General features: G+C 46.0%; 1 protein-coding gene across 2 annotated transcripts; it reads right to left on the bottom strand.

Moving 5' to 3' along the window:
• Positions 1–199: 199 nt before the first annotated feature.
• FAM83D (family with sequence similarity 83 member D) lies at positions 200–27714 on the bottom strand. 2 transcript variants are annotated; one of them, XM_005568997.5, is made up of 4 exons: positions 27212–27714; positions 11073–11240; positions 5505–5629; positions 200–1955 (listed from the first exon to the last, which is right to left on the bottom strand). In XM_005568997.5, exons 1-4 carry the CDS (start codon positions 27686–27688, stop codon positions 974–976), a joined length of 1752 nt encoding a protein of 583 aa, XP_005569054.2. In that variant the 5' UTR covers positions 27689–27714; the 3' UTR covers positions 200–973. The 2 variants fall into 2 exon arrangements, with proteins under 2 accessions (XP_005569054.2, XP_073861418.1); XM_074005317.1 differs by having other exon boundaries at positions 200–1813.

Genomic DNA, 27714 nt, shown 5'->3' with positions numbered 1-27714 from the left:
ATAGTTTGGATCATCTATTTCTTCCTCACCCTGACACTATGTTAAAAACCTTCAGATATAGATACCTATATACCTTTATCTATTAGATGCATTTATTTGTGACATATTCCCAGATTTAAAGAGAAAAGTGTCAGAGAAGGGGGAAAAAAGTACAAAAACACAAGTTTATATTTATTTAATGCTAAGAACACAGATATTCTAAAGAGATAAAAAGTAGTTTTATTTTTTCTAAATAGGATTTTGATTACAAAAATGCTGATAATTCAAACCTTTAAAGCGGAAAAGCATATAACCTGAGAAAAATGCAAAACATATTTCATCTCTCACCTGAGTTAGACTTAAACACCTAAGCATTCTCCTTAAGAGATTAATACAGTCACGTGTTGCCCAATGATAGGGATACATTCTGTGAAATGTGTTGTTAGGTGACTTCGTCCTTGTGCAAACAGCACAGAGTGTACTTACGGAACCCTAGATGGTATAACTACTACACACCTAGACTATATGGTATAGCCAGTTGCTCCTGGACTACAAACGTGTACATCATGTTACTGCACTGAATACTGTAGGCAACTGTAACATAATGGTATTTGTATCTAAACATAGAAAAGGTATAGTAAAAATACGGTATTATAATCTTACGGGACTGCCATCATATACGTGGTCTGTCATTGACCGAAACATCATTATGTAGTGCATGACTATTAAAATTGTGCAAAAAAAAAAAAAACAAGAAAAAAAAATAAACCTGTATCCATAGTGTTTAAACCGTAAAACCAATACCTGGTACATACATGACAAAAACAAAACAAAGCACGTAAAAGAATATGCAGCCTATAGAATTCAAAGACAACAAAGGTGACAAAGTCAGGTAAAAGAAAGGCAATTAGGGACGTAAGATATTTTTTAAAGCAGGAAGCTGATGATGTCCACTGTAAGCCTGGAAGAAACCAGGAGTCTGAATACGGAGTAGTTACTGATAGGAAGGATAAAGTGCTGCATCTCTAATAGCAAGCAAATTAACTCTGCTGAAATTGCCAGAATGAAGGCCAAAGTGGTTTTCAGTAAAGAGTGTTCTCCTTGACAGCATAGCCAGCATGTGGTTGAGCCGGGACCTGATACCAGCGAAGTGGAATTGCCGCTCTTTGTTCAAGTTTCTAAGTGAGTCACTCAAGTACAGTTCCATGTGGGGGGTGCCCAGGTACTTAGGATAGCCAGGATTGTGGAAGTCAGTGGCTCTGATGGAAGCAGGAGAGCCAGTGGAGCTTGCCACAGAGCCTTGGGAAGACACAGAGGAGGAAGACTTCAAACTGGAAGATCTTGATACAGACATTTTTGAGACTGGTGACCCTTCCGTAGATTGAGTTCCTTGAGGAAAGAGAATGTTCTCATCCATGTCAGTCTGAGTGGTGGTTGACCTGGACCAAACCATGGTTTGAGAGCTTGCTATCCTGGTGGTGACTGCAGTCTGGGTCCCAGCACACGCTGTGGTGATGCTGGTTTGTGTTCCCACCTCACTCACACTCAGCCTTGGCATCTCCTCTCCTGGCTCTGTTTGAGTGGCAGCGTCAATGGCCTTTCTGCTCTGGAGCTCGTCCCTGTGGCTGTTGAAGTAGTCTTCCTCACTAACAGTGGAGGACTCACAGTCATGGGGCTTGCGCTCTGCCTTGCCCTCTGCGGGCATCTCTGGGTCCAGGTCCGCCTTCCTGGGAGTACTGGAGAGCCTAGCCAGCCGCATCCGCAGCAGGTTGCCTAGGGTGAGCTCCTTAGACTGTGGTTTTCGGTCGGTGAGGTGATCAAACTTGTTGCTGCTCTGGAAGTGAGACAGGAGTTTGGGACTGATGGGCTTGGACTGGGCATACAGGATTCGGAACTCCAGATCAAAGTGTTCAACCACTTGGCCAGACAGAATTACCAAGTTACTGCTGTTTAATTTGCCATCTGTCCATGTAAAACTTAAGGATTAAAAAGAAACAAACAGCAGCTGGTAAGGATGAGCAATTTTGGTTTACTCACTGTCCATCTGAATAATATAGCACAGGTATCTTACCACATAAGGGTCACAACTTTGGTGATACAATACCTAACATTTGCATGCATTTAACTAGCCTTAACATATATATAACACATATGTGTGTTACCATAAAAGTAAAAAGGCCAGCTGTTTAACAAACACACTAAATGCTCAGCCTCAGAGGGTTTTTTTTGTTTTGTTTTGTTTTTTTTGAGATGGGGTCTTGCTATATTGCTCAGACTGGTCTTGAACTCCTGGGCTCAAGCAGTCCTCCCACCTCAGCCTTCCAAAGTGCTAGGATTACAGGCATGAGCCACCTCACCTGGTCCTTGCCTCAGAGTTTTTAAAAACTAGAAAGGGGGCCAGGCGCGGTGGCTCACGATTGTAATCCCAGCACTTTGAGAGGCCAAAGTGGGCAGATCCCTTGAGGTCAGAAGTTCAAGACCAACCTGGTCAACATGGGGAAACCCTGTCTCCAGTAAAAACACACAAAAAATTAGCCAGGCATGGTGGTGCATGCCTGTAATCCTAGCTACTCAGGAGGCTGAGGTAGGAGAATTGCTTGAACCCGGGAGGCAGAGGTTGCGGTGAGCCGAGGTCATGACACTGCACACTCTATGACAGAGTGAGACTCCGTCTCAAAAAATAAATAAATTAATTAATTAATTAAAAATAAAAAGTAGGGCTTGTAAGTATTTAGGCCAGCATCCCCATTGTAAGGTAAGAAAACTAGGCCAGCACCCCCATTTTAAAGGTACGGAAACCAGATAAAGGGATTATCACAGTGGGGAGCTACTAATGGACCCCATATCAGGCCCCAGGCCCTATGAATTGCTAATGCCCTGCTCCTTGCTACTGTTTGAGTGGTAACATGCCTTCCTGCCCTCAAGCTTGTCCTTGTGGCTGTTGAAGCAGTCTTCCTAACAGTGGAGGACCCACAGTCATGGGGCTATGCTGCCATTTTCACAAAACACCATGGCTCAAAACATGTTAGAGCTGATTAGTGGCCATGTGCCCTTGCCTGTCCAGTGTCCCTTCCCCGCCTCCCTTGTCTGCTAGCAGAACTCACACCCACCTGTACCCCAGAAAGCTTTCATTATCATACTCTCTCCAACCACAATAGGGGCAGGCATATGGTCCAGACTGGCCAGAGTATCCTATTCCCTCGGATGCAGGGATTCATTCAGGTTGGGCATGTAATCCCACCCGAGCCAAGTAATTTTTTAGAGATTTCTTTTTTCTTTGTCAAATGGATTCTGACAGAAGGGATTGATAGCAATTCTGAGTGAAAGTGTTTCACCCTTTGGGAGACAGCGACTAAAGACCATGTAAGAAAGCCAGGATCTGGCCGGGTGCGGTGGCTCACGCCTGTAATCCTAGCACTTTGGGAGGCCGAGGCAGGTGGATCATGAGGTCAGGAGATCGAGACCATCCTGGCTAACAGAGTGAAACCCCGTCTCTACTAAAAATACAAAAAAAAAAATTAGCTGGGTGTGGTGGCGGGCACCTGTAGTCCTAGCTACTCAGGAGGCTGAGGCAGGAGAATGGCGTGAACCCAGGAGGCGGAGCCGGCAGAGCACCGAGATCGCACAACTGCACTCCAGCCTGGGCAACAAAGCAAGACTCTGTCTCAAAAAAAAAAAAAAAAAAAAGAAAGCCAGGATTGTTGACTTTAAAGGGAGAGCCTACCTAAGAACAAAAATCAACTCGAAAACATCAGAATCAGGAGACAGTGTTCTGATCAGTGTGTGGGTCTTAGGTCAAGGTGAACTGAAAACCAACTGTAACTTCCTATGCTTCCTTCCAAGTTCTTCAAGTCAGTACGTTTGAGAGTTAGCTGACACTCGCCATCACCCCACTAATGGTGGTATTTGTACCGGAATAGGTTTCAAATAGAGATCATAAAACACAGTCAACTCTGTCTCCTGTAACCAAAAATCTGGCTAATGCAAAGTCCCCCTGAAAACTGCCTTCAAAGCCTGAGAAGGAAGATTCTTTTGAAAGCCTTCAATGAGGCTGGGCACAGTGGCTCACACCTGTAAGCCCAGCACTGTGGAAGGCCAAGGCCAGCAGATCACCTGAGGTCGGGAGTCTGAGACCATCCTGGCCAACACGGTGAAACACTATCTCTACTAAAAATACAAAAAGTAGCCAGGCATGGTGGCATGCCTGTAGTCCCAACTACTCGGGAGGCTGAGGCACAGGAATCACTCCTGAGAGGCAGAGGTTGCAGTGAGCTAAGATGGCGCCACTGCACTCTAGCCTGAGCAACAGAGCAAGACTCCATCTCAAAAAAAAAAAAAAAAAAAAAAAAAAAAAAGAAAGCCTTCAATGAGATAATGTAAATAAAACACCTATCCAACACCAAGATTATAAAACGTCCTCAACAAATGGAAGCTATCATCGTCATCAATTTCATTTGAAGAGTGTAGTTTTTATATTTTAGAACAGCCAAAAACCATTTGTAGTTAAGTTTAGTTAATATAGATAAATCCTACTTGGGTTTTATTTGGGTTAAAAAAAAAAATTTTTTTTTTAAATAAACTTCTTACAAAAGGAAATTCCAAGAAAAAGAGTTCATATTTGTTTTTTCCAACAGCCTCTTTGGTGAAGAAAGTTCAAATTTTATTCTGAGCAATGAGAGTATTGTTTAAAAAGGTGTCAAAATTTTCTTGATCTTACTGCTTCATCTTCCACAAGTCTTCACATTTCTACCTTTACCCAGGGCTGACATGTAATTATCACTCAGGGTTGTATGTTTCTTCAAAAATGGGGTTTTCTTTTTAAAATTCTACAGACACACCTCATGCAAACCATTAGACAATCTACTGCAGAGGCAGCAAAACATACAACCACTGGAGCCACATATGTAAAAATGGCACAAATTCTAGAGATTGATGTAAACCACTCATTATCCCCACCCTCTCTTCAACCTCCCTGCTCTCTACCTTCAGATGCCATTGCCAATGTGAGACTTCAAAGGTCGGTCAGAAACATAATCAGTATTTTCTAAAGTGCTAAATTACAAGGCTTGAAGCAACATATAGGATTTGAGTCTAAAGCTGACAGCTCTGGCTCTGCTTTCAACACTAATGGAGATGCCTGCAACTGCCCCTACCTTCGAGTGACCAGGGCAAGCTAGGTCCAGATCCCTAAGGAACCAGGATTCCAGATTGTGTGTTGCTGTTAACCCCCAATTTGTCCCCTGCAGACCTGGGTCAAGGCTTGAAATCTAGGACTTGCTGACTGTGTTGTCTCAATACAAGTTCAACTTCTGCATTTTAATCTATGGACTACAGGATAGGGGAGGTGACCCTCACCCAAACTGCCTCTAACAGGAGGCTTTGATAACCAGCTCGTATACACAGATGTGTGCATATCAGAATGCGTGGCCATACAGGCTCCCATTGAGAGGAAAAGGCTTTTACCTTTACGTGACATGCTTCTTAAGAGTTTAGATTAATAAGCCTTGGACGGGTTAGAAACTTACCTGTAGGAGCCTGTTGCCACACGGATGCCATCAATCAACGTGAACTTTTCGTGAACCTTCCCAATAATTTTAGTTCCTGACCTTGCATAGTAGATATTTCCTGTGATAGTCCGAACTGTCATCAGCTGTTGGTGGGGAGTGGGAGAAATATAAACAAACAATTCAGCAATACTCATCCGTTGAGCAAATGATTAAGACAAAAAGGCTGAGTTTACAATTCCCAGATATAATTATTGGCAGATGCGTGGCTTAGGGATACCATTTAGTGACAGTACACACGGTACACTAGCCAAACAGTTCTCAAGCCTCAAGTGATGTTACGTCTACATTTGGTCCTTCTTCTCATCTGTTCTTTTCTTATATTTACTTTTGAGACCCTTAGTTCATGTGTGTATGCCTTCTTTTCGAACCTTTTTGGGATACTAAACAACAGAATTCGAAAAATGATTCTGAAGCAAAATGTGTGGGATAAAATCATCAAAGAAAACACACCAGTAATAAAGAATATTTTAACAAAATCTGAAAGAAGCTAAGCTGATTTTCCTCCAACTTGTTTGTTTAACGGCATCACATCAGAGTACCAGTCCATCCTCACTCACCCTCAACACCATAATGGGTATGGAGAAGAGGAACATAGGATAGGCGTTCTCTAGTACAGGCCTGCTGAGGCAGAAACACTCATATCACATGTGGCTTAACGAGCAATGTCACATCTCCTACAAATACATAATTACCAAAAAGGTACACTGGTGGTGGTATGCTGGGGCAATATATTGCACATGTATGCATAATTATTCCTGTAAAATGACACACATAAATGTATAAGCAATGGCATACAAAATACTACAACAATTTGCATTCTCTGGAGCAGACCAGTGGTTCTATATCATTAGAAATCTTACACATTTAAATTAAATGTGTAAGATTTTTGTTTGACTCATTGATTCCATAAACATAGAGAGCCCCTACTATGTGCCAAGCCCTGAGACAACAGAGATGTAAGGCATGCTCCTTACCTTCAAGGACTAGAATAAGAGAGAGAAACTAATTGAATGATTTAGAAACTACAATAACACATAACAGCATCCAGAGAAATGAAAACCTGTATCCACACAAAACCTCTACACATGTTCACAGCAACTTTATTCATAATAGACAAAAACTGGAAACTATCCAAATGTCCTTCAGTGGCTGAATGGTATAAGATATTATAAATACTCAGCAATGAAAAGGAACAAACTGTTGATACATGCACAACTTGGATGGATTTCAAAAACACTGTGATGAGGGGAAAAAAGCCAATCTTGAAAGTTACATACTGTATAATTCCATTTATATAATAGACTGTAAATGACAAAATTATAGAAATAGAGAACAAATTAGTGGTTGCTAGGGGTTAAAGAGATGGGAGTGATGTGACTATATAAAGGAGAAGGAGGAGGGAGATCTTTGTGGTGATGGAAACTGCTGTCTGGATGTGCATGCATGATGATAACATGGCACAAAGCTGTATACACACATTGTACCAATGTCAATTTCCAGGTTTTGACATTGTACCATAAGTTACATAAGATGTAACATTTGGGAAAACTGGGTGAAGGGTACATGAAACTTTTCTGTGCAATCTTTGCAACTTCTGTTAATCTATCAATATTCAAAATAAGCTAAAAATAAAACACAAAACAAAACTATGGCAAGACATAATACCACTTCTGTGGTCTTCTTATCAAATGCGTAATCTGAATTTAACTTTGAGAAAACATCAGACAAACCCAAATTCTACAAAAAATTGGCTAGCTTTTTTTTTTTTTCCGAGGTGGAGTCTGGCTCTGTTGCCCAGGCTGGAGTGCAGTGGCATGATCTTGTCTCACTGCAAGCTCCATCTCCCAGGTTCAAGTGATTCTCCTGCCTCAGCATCCCAAGTAGCTGGGACTACAGGCACCTGCCACCACGCCCAGTTAATTTTTTTGTATTTTTAGTAGAGACGGGGTTTCGCCATGTTGGCCAAGCTGGTCTCGAACTCCTACCTCAGGTGATCTGCCCACCTCGGCCTCTCAAAGTGCTTGGATTACAGGCGTGAGCCACCATGCCCTGCTGGCTAGTGTTCTTTAAAGGTGTCAAGACCCAGCCGGGCACGGTGGCAAATGTCTGTCGTTCCAGCTACTTGGGAGGCTAGTTGATACAAGAGGATCAGTTGAGTCCAGGAGTTCAGGACCAGCCTAGGCAGTATAGTGAGACCTCATTTCTTTAAAAAAAAAAAAAAAAAGAAAAAAAATGGAGTGGGGGCAGCGGAAGGGGGGAAGGGGGGAGGGGGGAGGGGGGAGGGGGGAGGGGGGGAGGGGGGGCGGGTCAAGACCCTAAAAGACAAAGAAAGATGGAGAAACAGTTCCAGATTAAATGATATGCAGAAGACTTGATAACTAAATGTAAGGTGTGATCCTAGACTGGATTGGATCCTGGACCAGAAAAAGGGCATTAGTGGAATGACCAGGAAATGTATAACTCTGTAAATTAGATAGTATTGATATCAAGTTTATTTCCTGATTTTGTTATTTGTACTGAGGTTTGTAAGATGTTAACATGTGGAGAACTTGGGCTAAGAGTATTCAGGAATTTCTTATATTATTTTTGTGACTTCTTTATAAATCTTAAATTATTTAAAAATAAAAATTAAAAAAAAAAAAGACGACTAGGGAATGTCATAGAGATACACCTGGACTTGGTGGGAGGAGAGCTTCCTGGAGGAGGTGATGACCCCTGAGCCAAGTCGTAAAGGATCAACATATAATAAGCATAAAAAATACCATTATGGGCAGATTAGGTGTGGTTTTGTGTATCTTTCCCTTTGACACACATCTGCATGTTGTACATGCCTCTGTGATCGTGGCCAAAGCACTCATGAGTGCCTGCACATCAATGTGTGACCAAGTTCCTACAGACAGCACAACCCAACATTCTGAACCAGCTACAGAGGCAAAGCATGGGGAAATCAGCCCCCATACGGCAAGGGCAGAAATTCACTAGCACAGACAGGCACAGGAGACACAAGCAACCAGAAGACAGTGTTTCCCCAGGAAGGAGTAAGACTACAAAAACTGGGGAAGCCAGAGAAATAGGCCTTCTTAAATCCCCCTACAGAGGATCTGGACACCTATGAAGGCAGCAACCAACAGTAGGCACCTGAACTGGTACCTGCTCATAGATTTCTGTCTAGTAGATAAATCAGAGAAAATCACTTGATCAAAGTTGTGGCCAGAACAATTCTGTGATTTCTCTGCTAACGCACAGCTTTAATTATAGAAAGAGCACCTTGAAATTAAACACTGACACCTTCAATTTCTTCACCTGACTAGCTGATAATGCTCTTTTCCATGCCAAAGTGTATCTTCCTTGGGTCCACCTGGCCTCACTTTCTAACCACCTGTTGGGTTACATGGCTGTCTCATCTCAATTGGTCTCTAAACCCCAATCCTGTCTTTATCATGAGGCAATCAACAAGAACTCTGTGGGAGAATCTGAATTTTGTAAATCAAATTGCTTGGTAATAACAAGGTGGTAAGTTAGAGTCTCTTAGGCAATAACTTATAGTACCAAAGACTAAATTCGTTTTGCTGACTGCTTTATATCTAGTACTCAATGCATAATAGATGCTCAGGTGATGAACAAATAAAGTTCTGAAGCTCACAGGTTAAGTTGCTTAATTTTTACACTTGATTTTAGCCAAAAGGCCGAGAAGCGATGGGTTGCTTAATTTTTAAAAAACAAATTCTGGGCCGGGCGTGGTGGGTCACGCCTGTAATCACAGCAATTTGGGAGGCCGAGGTGGATGGATCACTTGAGGTCAAGAGTTTGAGACCAGCCTGACCAACATGGTGAAACCCCATCTCTATTAAAAATACAAAAAATTAGCTGGATGTGGTGGCGAGCACCTGTAATCCCAGCTACTCAGGAGGCTGAGGCAGAAGAATTGCTTGAACCCGGGAGGCAGAGATTGCAGTGAGCTGAGATCGTGCCATTGCACTCCAGCCTGGGCAACAAGTGTGAAATTCCATCTCAAAAAAACAAAACAGAACAAAAAAAAAATTCTGTAATAAATATGACAATTTTTCTGGCTTCTTTCCATGAAAGTGACCAAGCTAGCTATGCTGTATAGGCTTCCATTGAAACACTTATTTTCAGAATCAGAGAAATAGACATAAAATCTAATTTTACAATAATGTGAAATGAACAGCAGCAGCATGTGATACTGATTACAGACACTGGGGTTGGAGGCAGACATAGGAGGAGGCAGACCCCAGTTGTGGACACTTGGGTTCTCTATGTCACTATTTCCTGATCTGAAACACAGATGCCACTTACCTGATAGGGCTGCTGCCAGAATTCAGTTACATAACATCTGTTAAAAGCACAGAGCAGGCTGGGCGCGGGGCCTAATACCTGTGATCCCAGCACTTTGGGAGGCTGAGGCAGGCAGATCACCTGAGGTAGGAGTTCAAGACCAGCTTGGACAACATGGCAAAACCCTATCTCTACTAAAAATACAAAAATTAGCCAGGTGTGGTGTTGCACACCTGTAATCCCAGCCACTTGGGAGACTGAGGCAGGATAATCGCTTGAACCTGGGAGAGGGATGTTGCAGTGAGCCTAGATTGTGCCTCTGCACTCCAGCCTTGGCAACAGAGTAAGACTCTGTCTCAGAATAAATAAAAAAAAAAAGCATGGAGCAGTGCCAAATACAGAATAGGAGCTCAACAAATACTGGTTGCCGTGATTAAAAGGGCAGCCTCCTGGAACTACTGTCAAAAGCAGCAGCTTCCAGGGTGGCCTTCGGGCCTTCAACAAGGGAGCTGGTCCAGGCTCTATTAAGAGGCAGGACAATACAGGGGAGAGGCCAAGGTCTTGAATCCTAACATTTCTTTCAACAGCTTAATTGAGATCTAATTCACAGATCATACAATTAACACAAATTCTGTAGTTTTTAGTATTTCCACAGATGTATGCAACCCCCATCACCGTTAGTCAATTTCAGGACATTCTCATCAGTTAGCAATAACCCCGTCCTTCCCTCCAACTCCCCAGCCCTAGGCAACCACTAATCGATGTCTCTATAGATTTCCCTATTCTGACTTAATGGAATAATATCATATGTGGTCTTTTGCGACTGGCTTCCTTCACTTAGCATGTTTGCAGGTTCATCCATGCTGTAGCATGTATCAGCACTTCATTCCTTTTTATGGTTGAATAGTACGCTATTGTATAAATAGACAACATATCATTTAACCATTTATCAGTTGATGGGCATTGGATTGTTTCCACTCTTTGACTTTATGAATAATGCTTCTATAAAACTCATACACAAATTTTTGTGGGGGCCTATATTTTCATCTCCTAGGAGAATTGCCAGGTCACGGGTACTGTCCATTTTCTGTAAGACCAGGCAAATGACTTTGCTCACATCCTCAGTCCCTTCCTTGTAAACAGGGATACTGCCACCAACGACCTTGTAGATCATGGATGCTTAGTCACATTCGTTGACTGTGGTGAAACTGGATATAGTGTACCACAAACCTTTTCCTGTTCAGGATGAACTTTCAGATCCATGCACATATCCAAAAACTGAGAGAGGAGAGCCTGGTCCAGAAGGATATACACAGCGACTCCCTGTTTCCTGCATATTTCTTGAAGGTCTCTGAAGATGTCGATGTCTGTGAACACATCCATTACCACTGCAATCACCTACAGGTGAAACGGGGAAGAGCACATGGTCAGCTTATAGGACACCACCTTATAGCATGCTGTCTGGACTCTGGACTCCACTCAGAACTGGGAAATGATCCCTATCCAACAGTTATCCTTCCCTCCTGCTTCTGCAGTATTGGTGCTCCCCTCACCATAGACTCTTTTGCACCTCCAAAGACACCTGGGCCCCGTATCCTACAAATCTTGACTTGGCCTAGCTAACACTCCATGCTGTCACTAGGAGCTAACACTCCCAACTAAACTGTTCATGCTGGCAGGTTTCTCAAAAATACACATCAATCCACTGCCTTGCTCTCTTATGAACCTGCTCCATTCACCTTCTATTCCTCCACTAAACCCCTGTCTTACAGGCTTAATTCAGATCAGCAAGCTGTCTGGTTCTGTGGGTAACACACTGTTATCTTTGGCTTGTAGATTTCCCCACCAGGATTCAGTTTGCTGTCCGTTAAACAAGTAAATAAAACCTTAGATTCTGAGGGCCCTTCTTGGGGGTAGCATTCTCGAAATCTACTTTTTAAATTATTGTCTGGTTTTAAATCTTAATCTCTGACTTTTTTAAGGCCTGCCCCATTCACCATCAACTCATGACTTGAAAGCAACCAAAGCAGGCCCATGGATTCTCCCATCTTCTGCTTCCCTCCTACTGCATACCACATTTGTTAACATTCTGTTCTTTCCACCAGCCAGGCCTGATCAGCTGTCTGTTGGGCAGGTTCTAACCAAATGGCTTCCACCACACCGGCCTCTCCTCAGTAAAAGGCTCTCTCTGCAGTTCTTTGGTATTGTCCACAGTGCAAGCCCATAGCAAAGAACAGGGAAATATTTCCTAAGGATTCTGCCCTTAAGCTCAGAGTAGGCCTTTCTACTCCCCAACAACGTGGCTCCATTCATGCCTCCCAAGTGATTTTCCACATCTAGCATCAGACTACAATTAAGAGCCACCTTTTAGCCACGCATTCTTGGGCAAATTACAGCTGTTTCAAATGTCTGTTTCCTTAGCTGCAAAATAGGCTTGTATCGAGAATTAAATGACTATGTTACATAAAGTACAAGGTACAAAGGAACCCTTAGTATCTGCTCATTTATTCACTTTACCAGTCCCGAGCTGGAGCTGTCCAGACAGTTCAACACAGGGAGACACTGCTCAGCTTTCCTCGCTCTTTTAAAGACAGGCTGCTCCAGCCACAATGCCTCTAATCACACCCTTTGCAGGCTTAAAACCAAGGTCCTCAGCAAACTCCTGGCAAGGCAGTGGGGGTGTCCAAACATCCAGGCTTAGAAACAGGTCCTGACAAACTGAGTCAGAAGCCGGGGGTGTTATCTAAGGAAACCAAGGCTTGGGAGCTCTTCTGTAGTCTGGAGCTATATGGGTTTCTCCTTCCTCCCCATTTCAACAGTAAAAGCCTGTCTCTCAGAATCACATTAACTCTTTTTCTGAAAGTTAGGATTATTCATTTATGGGTTTCACTCCTTCTACTGCAGCAAAGGCTCTTGAATGGGATTGATTCATTTCTGTGGTCCCAGAGGACTCAGGACAGTACATGACAGTCATTACTCCTTAAGGATTTGGGGAACTAAAGAAGGAATAAAGAGACAAAAAGGCAATTTGGATATCTTTCTCCAACACTCCAGGGCGTGGTCTACTAGGATGTGAGACCTTGAAATGCCAGTTCCTGGGAAGTCACTGCTGTGAGGGAGTCGAGAAGACCAGTTACTCTCCTGCTGCCTTTCCCTCCCCACCCCTTTTAATGATGCTGTAAGCTGTGGGCTACTCTTGGTAAAGAGCAAGGCTGAAACCCACTGAACACAGTGATTTAAAAAACGAGAAACGTTCTTTCTGAACTCATGGCATCCTCGGAAGTTTATATCCTCCACTGGCTTTACACATCCTATTTTGACAGTCCTATTCATCCTACTCATTCGGGTCATACAGCAGGGATTAAAGACAAAAGGTCTGGGCATAGAACCCAGCTCTACCACCTACCAGCTCTGTGACCTTGGGCAAGTGGCTTAATCTCTTGAGCCTCAGTTTCCTCCTCAGGAGGATACAATTAATAGCATCTGGGTCAAAGGGCTGCTGTGAGGATTAAGTGAAATAAAGCATGGAAAGGGCTTAGCACAGGAGGGCAAGGCAGGAAACGGGTGCTATTATGCAGCCAAGACCTCCTCAGAGCCCACCATGGGCTGCACACTGCACTAGGCAGAAAGATGGCTATGAGGAATTTGACATAGACCCAACTTACCTCAAGGAGAGGACACAGGATGCAGAGAGGCAAAATGATATATATAGCCTAAGCAATTAAACTAAGGGGGCTGGGCATGGTGGCTCATGTCTATAATCCCAGTGCTTCGGGAGACCAAGGTGGGTGGATTACCTGAGGTCAGGAGTTTGAGACCATCCTGGCCAACATGGTAAAACCCTGTCTCTACTAAAAATACAAAAAGTTAGCTGAGCATGGTGTCATGCACCTGTCATCCCAGCTACTAGGAAGGCTGAGGTACAAGAATTACTTGAACCCAGGAAGTGAAGGTTGCAGTGAGCCGAGATCGCACCATTGCACTGCAGCCTGGGCAACAGAGCAAGACTCCATCTCAAAAAACAAAACAAAACAAAACAAAACAAAAACAAGGTGTCTCCTCCAGTGGTGGACTATAGGCACTATAGGTACTCAAATGCTTACCAGATAAGAGCAGGGAAGGCTTCCTGGAGGAGATGGCATTTGAGCTGAATCACAAGGACACTTGGACAAGGGCATGGGAGAAGTGAAGGGAGGAGAAGGCATTCCCACGGGAAGCCATATGATGACAAAGGAAGAGGTAGGGAATGACGGGGTATGTACCAGTCTAGCTGGAACGTACAGCATGTATAAAAGGGAGTCACGGGACATGACTGGAAAAGATGGATGAATGAGCAAGATCACAGAAGGCCCTGAATGCCAACTGAGGAATCAGTTTCAAACTTCTCCACATTGCCTGTATAAGAGTAATGAGTTCAAAGTGAAGCATCCAACAGGATGGGAGAAACTGATGCCAGAAGAGACTGGTATAGGTCAGAGTCTGGCCCCACCTCCTCCAACACAGGACCTACAACACATCAGTCACGTGGATATTCTTTAGGTTAAGCAACTTCAATAAATGTTTAGGAGGACTAGAGACCAAATGAAGAAAAATCAGTGACATGGCAGAAGCAATGAGGGTTGCAGAAGAGGGAAGAAGGAAAATCAGTGGCAGGCAAGAAGCAATGAGGTTGCAGAAGAGGGAAGGAAGCCATGGGAGAGCCCAGCAGTGGGTGACATGGGCTGAGGATGACAGGGAGAGGGATATTCAGATACAAGGAAACAGGAAACACAAGACAAGAAGCAAGAGCGAGGGGTGGGCTTCGAAATGAATTTTGAGGTGGCAGTAAAACCTTCAGAAAGAGGTCTGGAATATGCAGGTGTAAGAATGAGAGTAGTGCTCACGGGAGAAACTAAAGAGGAAAACGCACACACCTGCTTGCCTCTCTGATTTCCCACTCTTCTTTCAAATCTTCAGGGTGGACCCAATCGAGGCAGGCAGGTGTTGAGCACTGAGGATCTAGTGTCAATCCCTGTCCTCGAGAACGCAGTCTAATGAGACAGGAGACAAGCCAGGGGTAACAGAGTGTGATGGGCCAATGGACACGTACCCTCAGTGCTTCTGGAAACAAAGACCAGAAAAACCCAGCCCAGCTGCTGGATTAGAGACCTGCTGGGGGCAGAGGCATGCGCCCAGGGGCCCACAGCACAAGGCACCACCAAGCTGAATTTTGATTCACCACTTAACAAAACAATTGTGCAACACCTTTGTTATATGGTGAGTAAATACCTAATTTGCTATTTGTTCCACCGTTTGGTTTTAAAGCCTCACCCTTTCCTGCGTGTTGGATTTGAACACTAGTCCTTAACATCCTCAGGGTGTGTAGAGTTGACGGAGGTTTTTCTTTCCCTGACTCCCCCTATACCCAGCACCCACTCCTTTCTTACTAAAGCAGGACTCTTAAAAGTATTCATCTATTTTTTGTTTTTGGAAACAAAGTTTCACCCCATCGCCCAGGATGGAGTGCAGTGGTGTGATCTCGGCTCACTGCAACCTCCCCCTCCAAAGCACAAGCAATCCTCCCACATCAGCCTTCCAAGTAGCTGCGACTACAGGCACATGCCACCACACCTGGCTAATTTTTGTAGCCATAGAATCTCACCATGTTACCCAGGATGACCTCCAGCTTCTGAGCTTAAGTGATCCACCCACCTTGGCCTTCCAAAGTGCAGAGATTCCAGGCATGAGCCACCATGCCCAGTCAAAAGTACTTGTCTTTTACAGAGGAAAAGTCCACAGTCCTACTGTAGAAGCAATCAGTAGGAAGGTCTTCCTTCAAATCCCCATCCCCATCCCCCTATTCCTATGTCCCAGCCCTCATGCAACCAATTCCTGCGTAGCTGAATTAGACCTGGGGCTAGACTGAAGGGACACTCTGTTCACTGAGCTGAGCAATGACCTGGACTCATCCACTAACCGGCTGAGTCCTGCTTTCCAAGCCAGGATGCATCTCCTAGGTGTCCGGTGCTCATGCTGCATCCTGTGGGCCCAGAAATACACCTGGACTTGAATACTGATGTGGAAATTGGCCACTGCTCCCACTCCTGGAGGCATAATGTGCAAAGGACAAAGGCATGTCTGGAAGGCAGGCAGCCCTTGCACATCAAGTGCCCACAGTCATGGCACTCTCCCAGTCTGTGCTGCGTGGAGCCCACCCACTCTCTAAGGGCTAGAAAGTCATGAGAGTGGTGACTTTCAAGAGTCCCTTCCAGGATCAACACCCATTTGCAATTTGCAACTCAGTGCAAGTCAGTTACAACAGGAGATGTGAGGAGGACGTACGTATTCAGCTAGTCAGGGGCCTAATGGCCAGCCTAATGCAGCACCCCACTGTTCCTGCACTTCTCCAGCCATATCTGGAGCAACTGCACCTGTGCACATCATCTCAGGTGACAAATCTCAAGCCTATCTCTCTCAGTCCTTCTACCTATCCCCTCCTGATTTGTACCAAGGGACTTGGGAACCTATGTAGTTGAACAGCAGACATCATGATGGCCTTCTTGGTCTCTGGGAAGGTCGCAGACCCTGTTTATGTTACTTGCCAAGTAGAACTGAACTCTTTTCTCCTTGCCTTTTTTTTTTTTTTTTTTTTGAGACGGAGTCTCGCTCTGTCGCCCAGGCTGGAGTGCAGTAGCCGGATCTCAGCTCACTGCAAGCTCCGCCTCCCGGGTTTGCGCCATTCTCCTGCCTGAGCCTCTTGAGTAGCTGGGACTACAGGCGCCCGCCACCTCGCCCGGCTAGTTTTTTGTATTTTTTTAGTAGAGACGGGGTTTCACCGTGTTAGCCAGGATGGTCTCAATCTCCTGACCTCGTGATCCGCCCGTCTCGGCCGCCCAAAGTGCTGGGATTACAGGCTTGAGCCACCGCGCCCGGCCTCTGCTTGCCTTCTTGCACAAAAGCTCAAAAGTGCTATCTAGAGATTTCAAAACCCCATTACCTATCATCCCCAATCTATAGATGAGAAAGCCAAAGCTTGAAGAGGTTAGGTAACTTGTTCAAGGTGACAAACTTAAGCAAGTACAAGGGCTGGAATTTCAACCCAGGTCTGTGTGACTCTGCAGTCATCTAAGAAAAGTACTACACTCAGTATTTTATATCATTCCAAACAAGTTTAATGGGCAGTTCTTCACATGACTGGGAGCTTAGAACGAACACTAAAGGCTCAGCAGCATAGCCCATGAAGTGCATGGGCTCGAGCTCACCACGGATGATTGAGACTACCTACCTCATAGTGTTTATTGGCAGTTCCTAGAATATGGAAAGCCCTCAAATGGTAGCTACTCATATTCTTAGTCCCAATTCTGTCACTATCCCTGGACAAGCCATTCCATCTGAGTCTCAGTGTCCTTGAAACAAGGCCCCTTCCAGCTCTTCGAAGTCAGTGATTCATACACACTCCATGGGCAGGTCTGGGCTCTGACCAGGCACATATGCAGCCCCAAGAGGCCCCTCAGGGCCAGTCATTCCAGTTCTCATTCCAGCTCTTCTTCCTCTGTGTGAAGCAGGAAGTTCGTACCGATCACCCCTTCTCACTGCACCTCAGTTTCCCTCCCTTCCCTTCCAGAGTCATACAGTGAGGTCAGGTGTGCAACATGCTTGGAATTCCACCAAAGATCTGCACACGTTCAAAGATATGTCAGCCTGTGCTGCAGTCAATAACATGCTGGCCGCTGCATTCTCCCAGCTGACCACATGGCCTCCATTGCTCCTTCACTTCCTCTCCTTACTCTCGAGGGACCCTCTTGCTAAAAAAGCAAAAGATATATTTTCTCCCCATGTATTACATGTTTTAATAGAACAGAAATGATCTCCTTGGGATTTTGTTAAAAACCTTTAAGTAACTATCTTGACATCTTTGGAGTTTAAAAACAAAAAAGAATGTAAATTCCCATAGCGAAACCTAAACTTGCTTGTATATACTGTTTTCCCTCTGTTTCAGAGGCTATTATCAAATTAACAATTTAGGTCAGGCACAGTGGCTCACGTCTGTAATCCCAACACTTTAGGAGGCTGAGGTGGGAGGATCACTTCAGGCCAGGAGTTTGAGACCACTCTGGGCAACACAGTTGAGATCCTGTCTCCACAAAAAACTTTTTAATGATCTGGGCGTGGTGGCATGTGCCTGTAAGTCCCAGTTACCTGGGAGTCTGAGGCAGGAGAATTACTTGAGCCTGGGAGGTCGAGGCTACAGTGAGTCATGATTGCACCACTGCACTCTAGCATGGGCAACAGAATAAGAACTTGTCTCAAACAAACAAACAAGCAAACAAACAAATAAAACAATTTAAGTATCAGATGAAAGTGCTGGCAGGGTCACCAGAGGGTGGCGGGAGCAAAGTTTTTACTGACCTGTGGAGGGACTGACCACTATTCAGTAATCTGTACTATTCCAGCACGAAGTATACAAGCAGGCGGGCTTTTCAAAGGGGAGGGAAAAGCACCAAGAAGTTAGGGGGTAGGGGGAGGAGGGCTTCTCATTTTGAGTTGTTTTTATAAGTATGTAAAACATTTGCCTAGTTCCAAAATCCAATTTACAAAACAAGGTACTTTCAAAGATACCTAGTTTCCATCCTTGTCCCTCCCTCCCCATTGAGATAATATTTCCAATAGTTTTTGTTTATTCTTCCATTTTTAATATAAACAAGTATACATAGGTGTATATAAACACATTTGTTTTATATAAACAAGTATACTATGTACATACCTATGTATATGTGTTTATATCCCCCTATAGATAAAAGGTAGCATGGAATATACATTGTTCTAGACTAGTGTGGCCCAACAGAACCTTCCAAGATGACAGAACTGAATCTTTACTTAATTTTAATCCATATAAACTTTAATAGCCTCATGTGGCTACCACATTGGTCAGTACCATTCTAGATGCCGCATATCAGAGCTAGTCTTCATTCCTTCTTGGAGCTACAGGATATTCCACTGCAGAGACAAATTGGTTTATTCACAATGATGAACTCACCCTCTGCTGATGAACACCTAAACTTTTTCCTGTAGTTCTGCTATTATAATTAGTGTTGCAACACATGGCCTATTGTCTACAACTATTCATATTTTTGCCAATGTATCTAGATACATAGAAGTGGAAGTGCTAGATCAATGGGTAAATATAACTGAAATTTTGCTAGATATTGCCAAATTCCCTTCTGAAGGTTATATCATTTGCATCAAGAATTTTCTTTTTTTTTTTTTTGAGACGGAGTTTCACTCTTGTTGCCCAGGCCGGAGTGCAATGGCGCGATCTTGGCTCATTGCAACCTCTGCCTCCCGGGTTCAAGCTATTCTCCTGCCTCGGCCTCCCAAGTAGCTGAGATTACAGGCATGTGCCACCACGCCCGGCTAATTTTGTATTTTTAGTAGAGTCGGGGTTCAAGATTTTTTTAAGCCAATATACCCACTACATTGGTTTTTGCTTTCTTTTTTCCTGAAATAACGTACGCTCTATCCATAAAGCAGTCAGAGAAGAATCCTACAGCTTCCTTACTGTCTGCTAGACACTAAAGGAAAAGAATAAAGAAATGGCGGACAGAGGCCAGGCACGGTAGCTCACACCTGTAATCTCAGCACTTTGGGAGGCCAAGGAGGACAGATCACGAGGGTCAGGAGCTCGAGACCATCCTGGCCGACACGGTGAAACCCTGTTTCTACTAAAATACAAAAAATTAGCCAGGTGTGGTAGCAGGCACCTGTAGTCCCAGCTACTCGGGAGGCTGAGGTAGGGGAATCGCTTGAACCCGGGAGGCAAAGGTTGCATTGAGCCAAGATCACACCACTGTACTCCAGCCTGGCGACAGAGCGAGACAGACAGAGAAAGAAAAGAAAGAGAAGAAAGAAAAAAAAGAAAAGAAAAGAAAAGAAAAAAGAGAGAGAGAGAAAGAGGGAGGGAGGGAGGCAGGGAGGGAGGGAGGGAGGCAGGGAGGGAGGGAGGCAGGGAGGGAGGGAGGGAGGGAGGGAAGGAAGGAGAAAGAAAGAAAAAGAAAGAGAAAGAGAAAGAAAGAAAGAGGGAAACAGGGAAAAAGAAAGAAAAAGGAAGGAGGGAAGGAGGGAAGGAGGGAGGGAGGGAGGGAGGAAGGAAGGAAGGAAGGAAGGAAGGAAGGAAGGAAGGAAGGAAGGAAGGAAGCAAGGGATGGGGGGAGGGAGGGAGGGAGGGAGGGACGAAGGAAGGAAGGAAGGAAGGAAGGAAGGAAGGAAGGAAGGGAGGAAGGAAGGAAGGAAGGGGCAGACAGAAAGTAGAATGGTGGTTGCCAGGGGCTGGGAAAGGAGAATATGAGGAGCTAGTGTTTAATGGGTACAGAGTTTCACCTTGGGAAGCTGAAACAGCTCTGGAGATGTCTGCTAGTGACAGCTGCACAACAGTGTGAACCTATTTAATGCCACTGAACTATACACTTACAATTGGTTAAAATGGTAAATTTTGCTATGTATTTTTTACCACAATATTTTTAAAAAGAAATGGCTAAATTCTAAAATCCTTAACCTGACACATGAAATCAAAAGGAAGGGATAAACAGCAGCAACACTTCAGTCCAGTGGGTAACATCCCATAATGATGCACTAGTGAGAACTTCTAGGCCAGTGGTTCACAACTGGGGGCGATTTTGCCCCCAGAGGACATTTAGCAATGTCTGGAGACATTTTTTATCGCGGTAAAATAGATAAGTTTGCCATCTTAATAATTTTTAAGTGTACAACGTAGTGGCAATAATTACATTCACAACCATCACTACTATCTGTTTTTTTTTTTTTTTTTTTTTTGAGACAGAGTCTCACTCTTTTGCCCAGGCTGAAGTGCAGTGGAGCAATCTCCACTCACTACGGCCTCCGCCTCCCAAGTTCAAGCAATTCTCTGCCTCAGCCTCCCAAGCAGCTGGGATTACAGGTACCTGCCACCATGCCCGGCTAATTTTTGTATTTTTAGTAGAGATGGGTTTCACCATCTTGGCTGTGCTGATCTCGAACTCCTGACCTCGTGATCCACCCACTTCGGCCTCCCAAAGTGCTGAGATTACAAGCTTGAGCCACCACGCCCAGGCTATCTGTTTCTAAAACTTTTTCATAGCCCCAAACAGAAACTCTGTGCCCATTCATCAGTAAGTCCCTATTTCCCCCTCTGGAGACACTGAATATCATGACTACCTGGGGTGAGGGATACCATTGGCATCGAGTGAATGGGGGCCATGAATGCTACTCAACATCCTACAATGCACAGGACAGACCCTCAGGACAAAGAATTATCCAACCCAAAAGGTCAATAGTGCTGAGGGTGAGAAGCCCTGCTTGGGGCTGACACGAGCATTTGGAACAGAAACTGATCACACCACACAGGCTCTACTGTAATGCAGAGGAAAGTTATGCAAGAACAGGAAAGCCTTAATTCAGATACATCCAAGTACATGCCAGGGGCCCCCAACAGATTCCTTAGCTGCTGCTCCTCCTGGCAGGGCTCTCTGGGAATGCAATGATCCCAACTACTAACGCTCAGGTTATCAAGAGGATGCCCGAGGGTGAGGTCATAGCAAAAGGGGCCTCTTTGGAACAAAAGAGCATAGGGAATAGGCACTGGTAAGAAAGGTGACTCTGAGGAATTGGAACCTCCTGGTGGTACCAGCTTTGCCTCTGAACTCCCATTCAACAAACTGGAATAGCCGGACAGCCAATTCATAAGCACATTGCCAAAATGACACTACATAGCCCTTCCAGGCAAGGGGCCACAGCCCAGCCAAATCCCAGTTCACATAGCAACAGAGACAAAAAGCTGAATGAGTCATCAATAGATACAGTGGTAGAGGGGTGGACCTAGAGCAAGTACGTGGGGAAAATATCCTGCATAGTTCAAGATTATCCAAAAACTTCCTTAGGAAGCAAACATATGGGTTCTCAAAAGGTTCAAAGCAGTATTTCCTCCAGTTTTGGTGAAGCTCGCCTAAGCACCTGGTAAGCAGCCAGCTTGTATTCAAGCCATGCTACACATAATTGTGTTTTTATTTATTTTTTAGAAACAGGGTCTTGCTCTGTCACCTAAGCTGGAGTGCAGTGGCATGATCATAGCTTACTATAGCCTCCAACTCCTGGGCTCAAGTAATCCTCCTGCCTCAGCCTCCTGAGTAGCTGGAACTACAGGCACATGCCACCACACCCAGCTAATTTTTTAACTTTTTGTAGAGACGGGATCTCACTATGTTGCCCAGACTGGTCTCAAACTCCTGACCTCAAGAAATCCTCCAGCCTTGACCTCCCAAAACACTGGGATTACAGGCATGAGCCACCACGCATGGCCAAACCATTTGTTTTTAAAAACTGTATCTCATTTAGTGTGGCAGAATGCCCACACTTTGAAAGGTATATAGAAACAGTGTCAAGGAAGGGGATGGCAGATTCACAACCCCCAGGCACAGCCACCCAGGGACAAATACTTGCTGAGTAGAAAGGCAGACAGAATCACCTGAACTACTTTTCTTCCTACCTCCCACTCCCTTTCCCCCACCCTTTATTTCTCCTTAAAGCATGTAGCTGAATGAGCAAAGCTGCACATAATAGGCCCCTACAGTATTTACTGAGCACCTTTTATGTATCAGACACACTGAGTGATTCTGTGTGGTCAGAGAGCTGCTGGATAAAGCCTATGCCAGAACCAGCCATTTAGGCTGCAAAGCCAGGATTAGGCCCTGCCATTTACCAAGTAACCCTGGCTTCCTGTGCCTATACTCTGGTCAAGGAGCTTCATATTCTGGCTTCTTCCAGAGACATTCCTGAAGATGCAAGGTGGTCCCCAGACCACCTTAGTGAGGGCAAATAAAGCTGCACGGGGCAAACGCTGAGCTCTGACCCTGCTCTACTACAGCCTGGCCCCAACCTCTGGGGTTAAGTGGGACCGTTCACGTGGCATTCAAAGTTCCTTCATTCACCCACCAAAAGGTTCCCATAGATCCCTCTGCTCCAGGTACCAGAAGTATCTATCTGGCTCCATCTTTCCCAGGGAGAGGAAAACGCACTCTAGTTTACAAAACCTAAACCCAGAGACCTATATTCTTCTGGCATCATTAACCACCTTCCCCACTTGATGGGTTGAGGAGGTTCTCTGCCAGCCTTAATGCCTCCTCCTCTAAAAACTGACCACCTCGTTTTCTTCCTGAAAAGGACAGGTCTAGTCACTGTCATTTTCCTGTTCATAGAATACGCAACATGGAAATTAAAAACTCCCAATCTTCAACTGTTACAAACCTTCAGCCTGTTGAAAACTAACAAAGCTCCAATCCTTCCTCACGGCAGGGAGGCTGTGTGCTGTAGGGATTAGGAGTGTGGGCTTCAGTGGTCAGGCACAGTGGCTCACGCCTGTAATCCCAGCACTTTGGGAGGCTGAGGCGGGCGGATCACAAGGTCAAGACCAGCCTGGCCAACATGATGAAACCCCGTCTCTACTAAAAATACAAAAATTAGTAGCAGGCGCCTGTAATCCCAGCTACTTGGGAGGCTGAGGTAGAAGAATCGCTTGAACCCGGGAGGCAGAGGTTACAGTGAGCCGAGACTATGCCACTGCACTCCAGCCTGGGCAACAAGAGCAACTCTGTCTCAAAAAAAAAAAAAAACAAAAAAAACACAAAATTTAGCTGGGCTTGGTGGTGTGCTCCTGTAATCCCAGCTGCTCGGGAGGCTGAGTCAGGAGAATCACTTGAATCCAGGAGGTGGAGGTTGCAGTGAGCTGAAATCATGCCACTGCACTCCAGCGTGGGTGACAGAGCAAGACTGTCTTAAAAAAAATAAATAACAACAACAACGAAAAAAAACATGTGCGCTTCAGAGCCGGAACTAGACAGACTTGGGCTTGAGCCCAGCTCTGTCCCATGCTAACTGTGTGATCTTGGGCAAGTTACTTAACTTCTCTGTGCCTGGTCTTTTCTTAATTGTGGCCTCCTCACAGGGTTTGAAGAGTTAAATGAGGTAATTCAGGTCAAGGGTTTAGCACAGAAACTGACCCATTCTAAATGCTCAATCATATCACCATTAGGTACCTTTGCCATCAGAACACAGATGCAGAACAGCTTCTCATTTCATCCTGAAAGCAGCCTAAGACCTACACCTTTATGATCCTCGCTGTCACAGGTACTAGACTTCAAAGGATGTGGTCAAGGTGACACAGCCACTCCCTTGTTCACAATGCATGCCCTTAAACAGTGGTAGCACTTAGCCAACCACCAGATCTGCTCTCTGTCACCTCTCCCCACCCGAGCACAGGCTCCTGAATCCTCCACAGCGAGTGTGGTTGTTAACAGTGGTTCAGACATTCTGTGCCTCAATTTGAGTACAGGGTCCTTCATTCTCTAGCTGCATGACTCTGGGGCTACTTAACTTCTCTGTGCCCCAGTTCTATCAGCTGTAAAATGAAGATGATAATCGCACCTTCCTTGGGATTACTTAGAACAGTGCCTGGCAAATAGAAAGCATTACTTTTTTTTTTTAAAGAGACAGGGTCTCCCCACGTTGCCCAGGCTGGAGCACAGTAGCCATTCACAGCATGGTCATAGTGCACTACAGCCTTGAATTCCTAGACTCAACCGATCCTCCTGCCTCAGCCTCCTGAGTAGCTGGGACTACAGGCACATGATACCATGCCTGGCTTTTTTTTTTTTTTTTTTTTTTTCAACAAAAGAGCGTCTGGGACCTCAAATTCAGCACTGTCTCAAACCCAACTCATTTCAGCATCCCTTACCCCAGCTTCCTCTCCTACCACTAACCCACTATGGGGAATTTGGCTGCCCCCAAACATTCCAGTTCCTTAAACACTTGTGGGCCAGCCCCCATACCCTAGGTCTGGCAAGCCCAACCCAGCTCTGAGGTCACTGCCACTCCACAGACTTTCTTTCTTCAGCCCTTTCCGCAGTACCTGTAGCAGACTCCTCACTGCTTCCCATCAGCACACTGTCTACCCTCAAGTGTTGGCAAGGTTGATGCCTTCTCCTGTGGCCCCAGGCCTGGTAGTGTCTGATACACAGCAGGCAATGAGTAAGCAAATAATTTGGCATCTATTCGACCTACTGAAAATACTCATTGGATTTTTTTTTTTCCCAAGACGGAGTCGTGCTCTGTCGCCCAGAGCTGGAGTCCAATGGCGCAATCTCGGCTCACTGCAACCTCCACCTCCCAGGTTCAAGCAATTCTCCTGCCTCAGCCTCCCGAGTAACTAGGATTATAGGTGCGTGCCACCACGCCCTGCTAATTTTTGTATTTTTAGTAGAGATGGGGTTTCACCATGTTGGCCAGACTGGTCTCGAACTGCTGACCTCGTGATCCGTCCACCTCAGCCTCCCCAAGTGCTGGGATTTCAGGCTTGAGCCACCGTATCCAGCCAATACTCATCGGATTTAAAGGTAACTTTCTCAGTTTAAACTGCCCACGTTCCAAATATAGCATCTCAGAGGGAACTGTGGGTAGCTAGACTAGGGCAGCAGGTTCTATCTGGAAATGTCAGTATTACAAAACGCCCATGGGATGAGGGAGAGTCTGAGCTCCCGGCTCCATCCCCTCCTCTGGCCAGCACGTGAGTTTAATTTCCCTCTGGCCTCTGCTTCCAGTGCCCCTTTGCTATCACTAAAATTTTGGGATGGGCAAAAGACTAGAACAATCCACACCTCTCACTATATAGACCAGTTCTTTACATTTTTCAGGTTCCAAGTGCTCAAGTTCTACTGGAGGTGAGCTTTGGGAATGCATACCTACACAAGTCTGCCTTTTCCATCTTTTTAATCTTCTCACTGAACCCGCAAGGAAAATGTCTACTGCATCAAAAAACCCTCAGCCCACCTAAAGCACCTCAGGGCTGGTAAAAGCCTAGCTGCAGCCCACAACCACTCCCTCAAAAGCAAGGCACTAGGTCACTGTATCCACTACCACTGCAACCCCACCAGTCAGGGAAAGAATATTAAGAACATTGGTGAGAATTGGGGCTTGGACTTGGACATGTCAACCTGACAATGCACTGGTATCTTCACCCACAGTCAGACACACTCATGTACCAGCCCTCGCAAGTCTTACCATGGCTGGGGCTTTATCTGCCATGTCCCTGGCACAGGCAGACAGCCAGGAAGCCGGGCACTGCCAGTCAGCAAGCAACCTGACCATGGTTCCAGACCAAGGTGTCTGCCACCATACTGTTCTGCCACACCCACATGCAGGCTGCCTTCTTCCTCCTTGATCCCCAACACCCTGCTGCAGCTTCATCGAGGCTGGCAAGCAGACAAGACCTCCACTGCGCCCATGACCATGCCATACTGAGTCAGACAGTAGGACCAAAACCCACTATGAATACAGAAGCCGATCTAATGCAAATGTATCTGCATTTTAGGAGACCACTGCAATCTGGCACAGACCCAGCCTATGGAAAACTCCTTGCCCCTTTCATTCACAGCGGCAAATTTCCCCTCCAGTCTCTGGCAGTAGAAAAAGCGGCAGGGGGCCGGGCGCAGTGGCTCACGCCTTAATCCTAGCACTTTGGGAGGCCGAGGAGGGTGGATCACCTGAGGTCAGGAGTTCGAGACCAGCTTGGCCAACATGGCGAAACCCTGTCTCTACTAAAAATACAAAAACTAGCCGGGAGTGGTGGCAGGCGCCTGTAATCCGAGCTACTTGGGAGGCTGAGGCAGGAGAATCACTTGAACCCGGGGACGGAGGTTGCGGTGAACTGAGTTCCCACCACTTCACTCCAGCCTGGGCAAAAGAGTGAGACTCTGTCTTAAAGAAAAAAAAAAAAAAAAGACAAGAAAGAAAAAGCGGCAGGGGTCTCACTTTGCCACTTGTGTTTATCTGCTTTTTACAACATAAGATGCGTGAAAGTAATTAGCAATAATAATTGATTCCTAATGCCCCGTAGTTGTCTCTGGAGACCACCTTCCTGGAACTTTCCCTAGGTAAGTTCTTTGGTAATGAGTCTCCTAAGAAGCTCCTGAAAGTGGGATGTAGCGTTGGCTGACAGCCAGGGAAATCGGCAATTTTCCAAGTTTGATTTCAACTGAAATTTGGAGCTGGGAGTACTTCTGGTCCCTCCTTCAGGGATATGAACGTTAGGAGATGGAACCCGGACACAATTCTTATCCTTGGGAACCGAGGCTTCCCCACTATCCCCTGCCACCAGGAGCGGCCCGGGGGATCCGGGGAAGACACGCAGAGTGGGGTGTGAGTCGGGGACCCCGGGACCCCGTGGCCCGCGCTTCCGGTAGGGAGCTGAGGAGGTAGTCGCCCCGGCCTGTGCTCCCCGCAGGCCTCAATTTCCCATTCTTGAAGGGGGTCTCCCGTGCGACCCAGGGCCCGGGAGGGCCGCTCACCTCTCGCGCCGAGCGGAGCTGCTGGCGCAGAGCGTCCTTGCAGCCGTAGGGGCCGCCCTCGCCCGTGCCGCGGGGCTGGAAGTGGGCCTCGACGCGCGTGGCGCCGCGGTAGGCGCCCTGGTAGAAGGCGGGCCAGCCGAGCTCCAGCAGCGGCGGCTCCAGGTCCGACTGCTCGGGGAAGTAGGTGCCAGACGAGCAGTCATGCGAGGAGCCGAACGAGTCCTCGGCCGCCGCCGCCGCGCCCTCCTCTCCTGGCCTCTCCGCCGCGCGCAGGATGGCGTGCACCTCATCGGGGTTCAGGAAGCGAGCCAGGCGCTCGCGTCGCAGGAAGGCCGCGAAGGCTTCGGGGCCGCCGGCCACCAGCTCCTCCAGAGCCAGGCGCCGTGACTCGCTGAACAGCTCGGCCGGGTTGGGCGGCCCGCACGGAGACAGGCAGGCAGCCGGCAGTTCGTCCAGGCCCTCGGACAGCAGAGCCATAGCGGCACTCGGACGCGACAGCCCTC

Source organism: Macaca fascicularis, chromosome 10 (assembly GCF_037993035.2).
Source record: "Macaca fascicularis isolate 582-1 chromosome 10, T2T-MFA8v1.1".
NCBI lineage: Eukaryota > Metazoa > Chordata > Mammalia > Primates > Cercopithecidae > Macaca > Macaca fascicularis.
This window is presented reverse-complemented; position numbering and strand designations above follow the sequence as displayed.

Coding starts and splice junctions, on each gene's coding strand:
- FAM83D (XM_005568997.5), bottom strand. CDS start 27,688: ATGGCTCTGCTGTCCGAGGGCCTGGACGAACTGCCGGCTGCCTGCCTG. Junction 5,630..11,072: donor TTCATCCTGAACAGGAAAAG/GTTTGTGGTACA, acceptor CCCCACCAACAG/CTGATGACAGTTCGGACTAT. Junction 1,956..5,504: donor GTGGCAACAGGCTCCTACAG/GTAAGTTTCTAA, acceptor TTAATCCTTAAG/TTTTACATGGACAGATGGCA.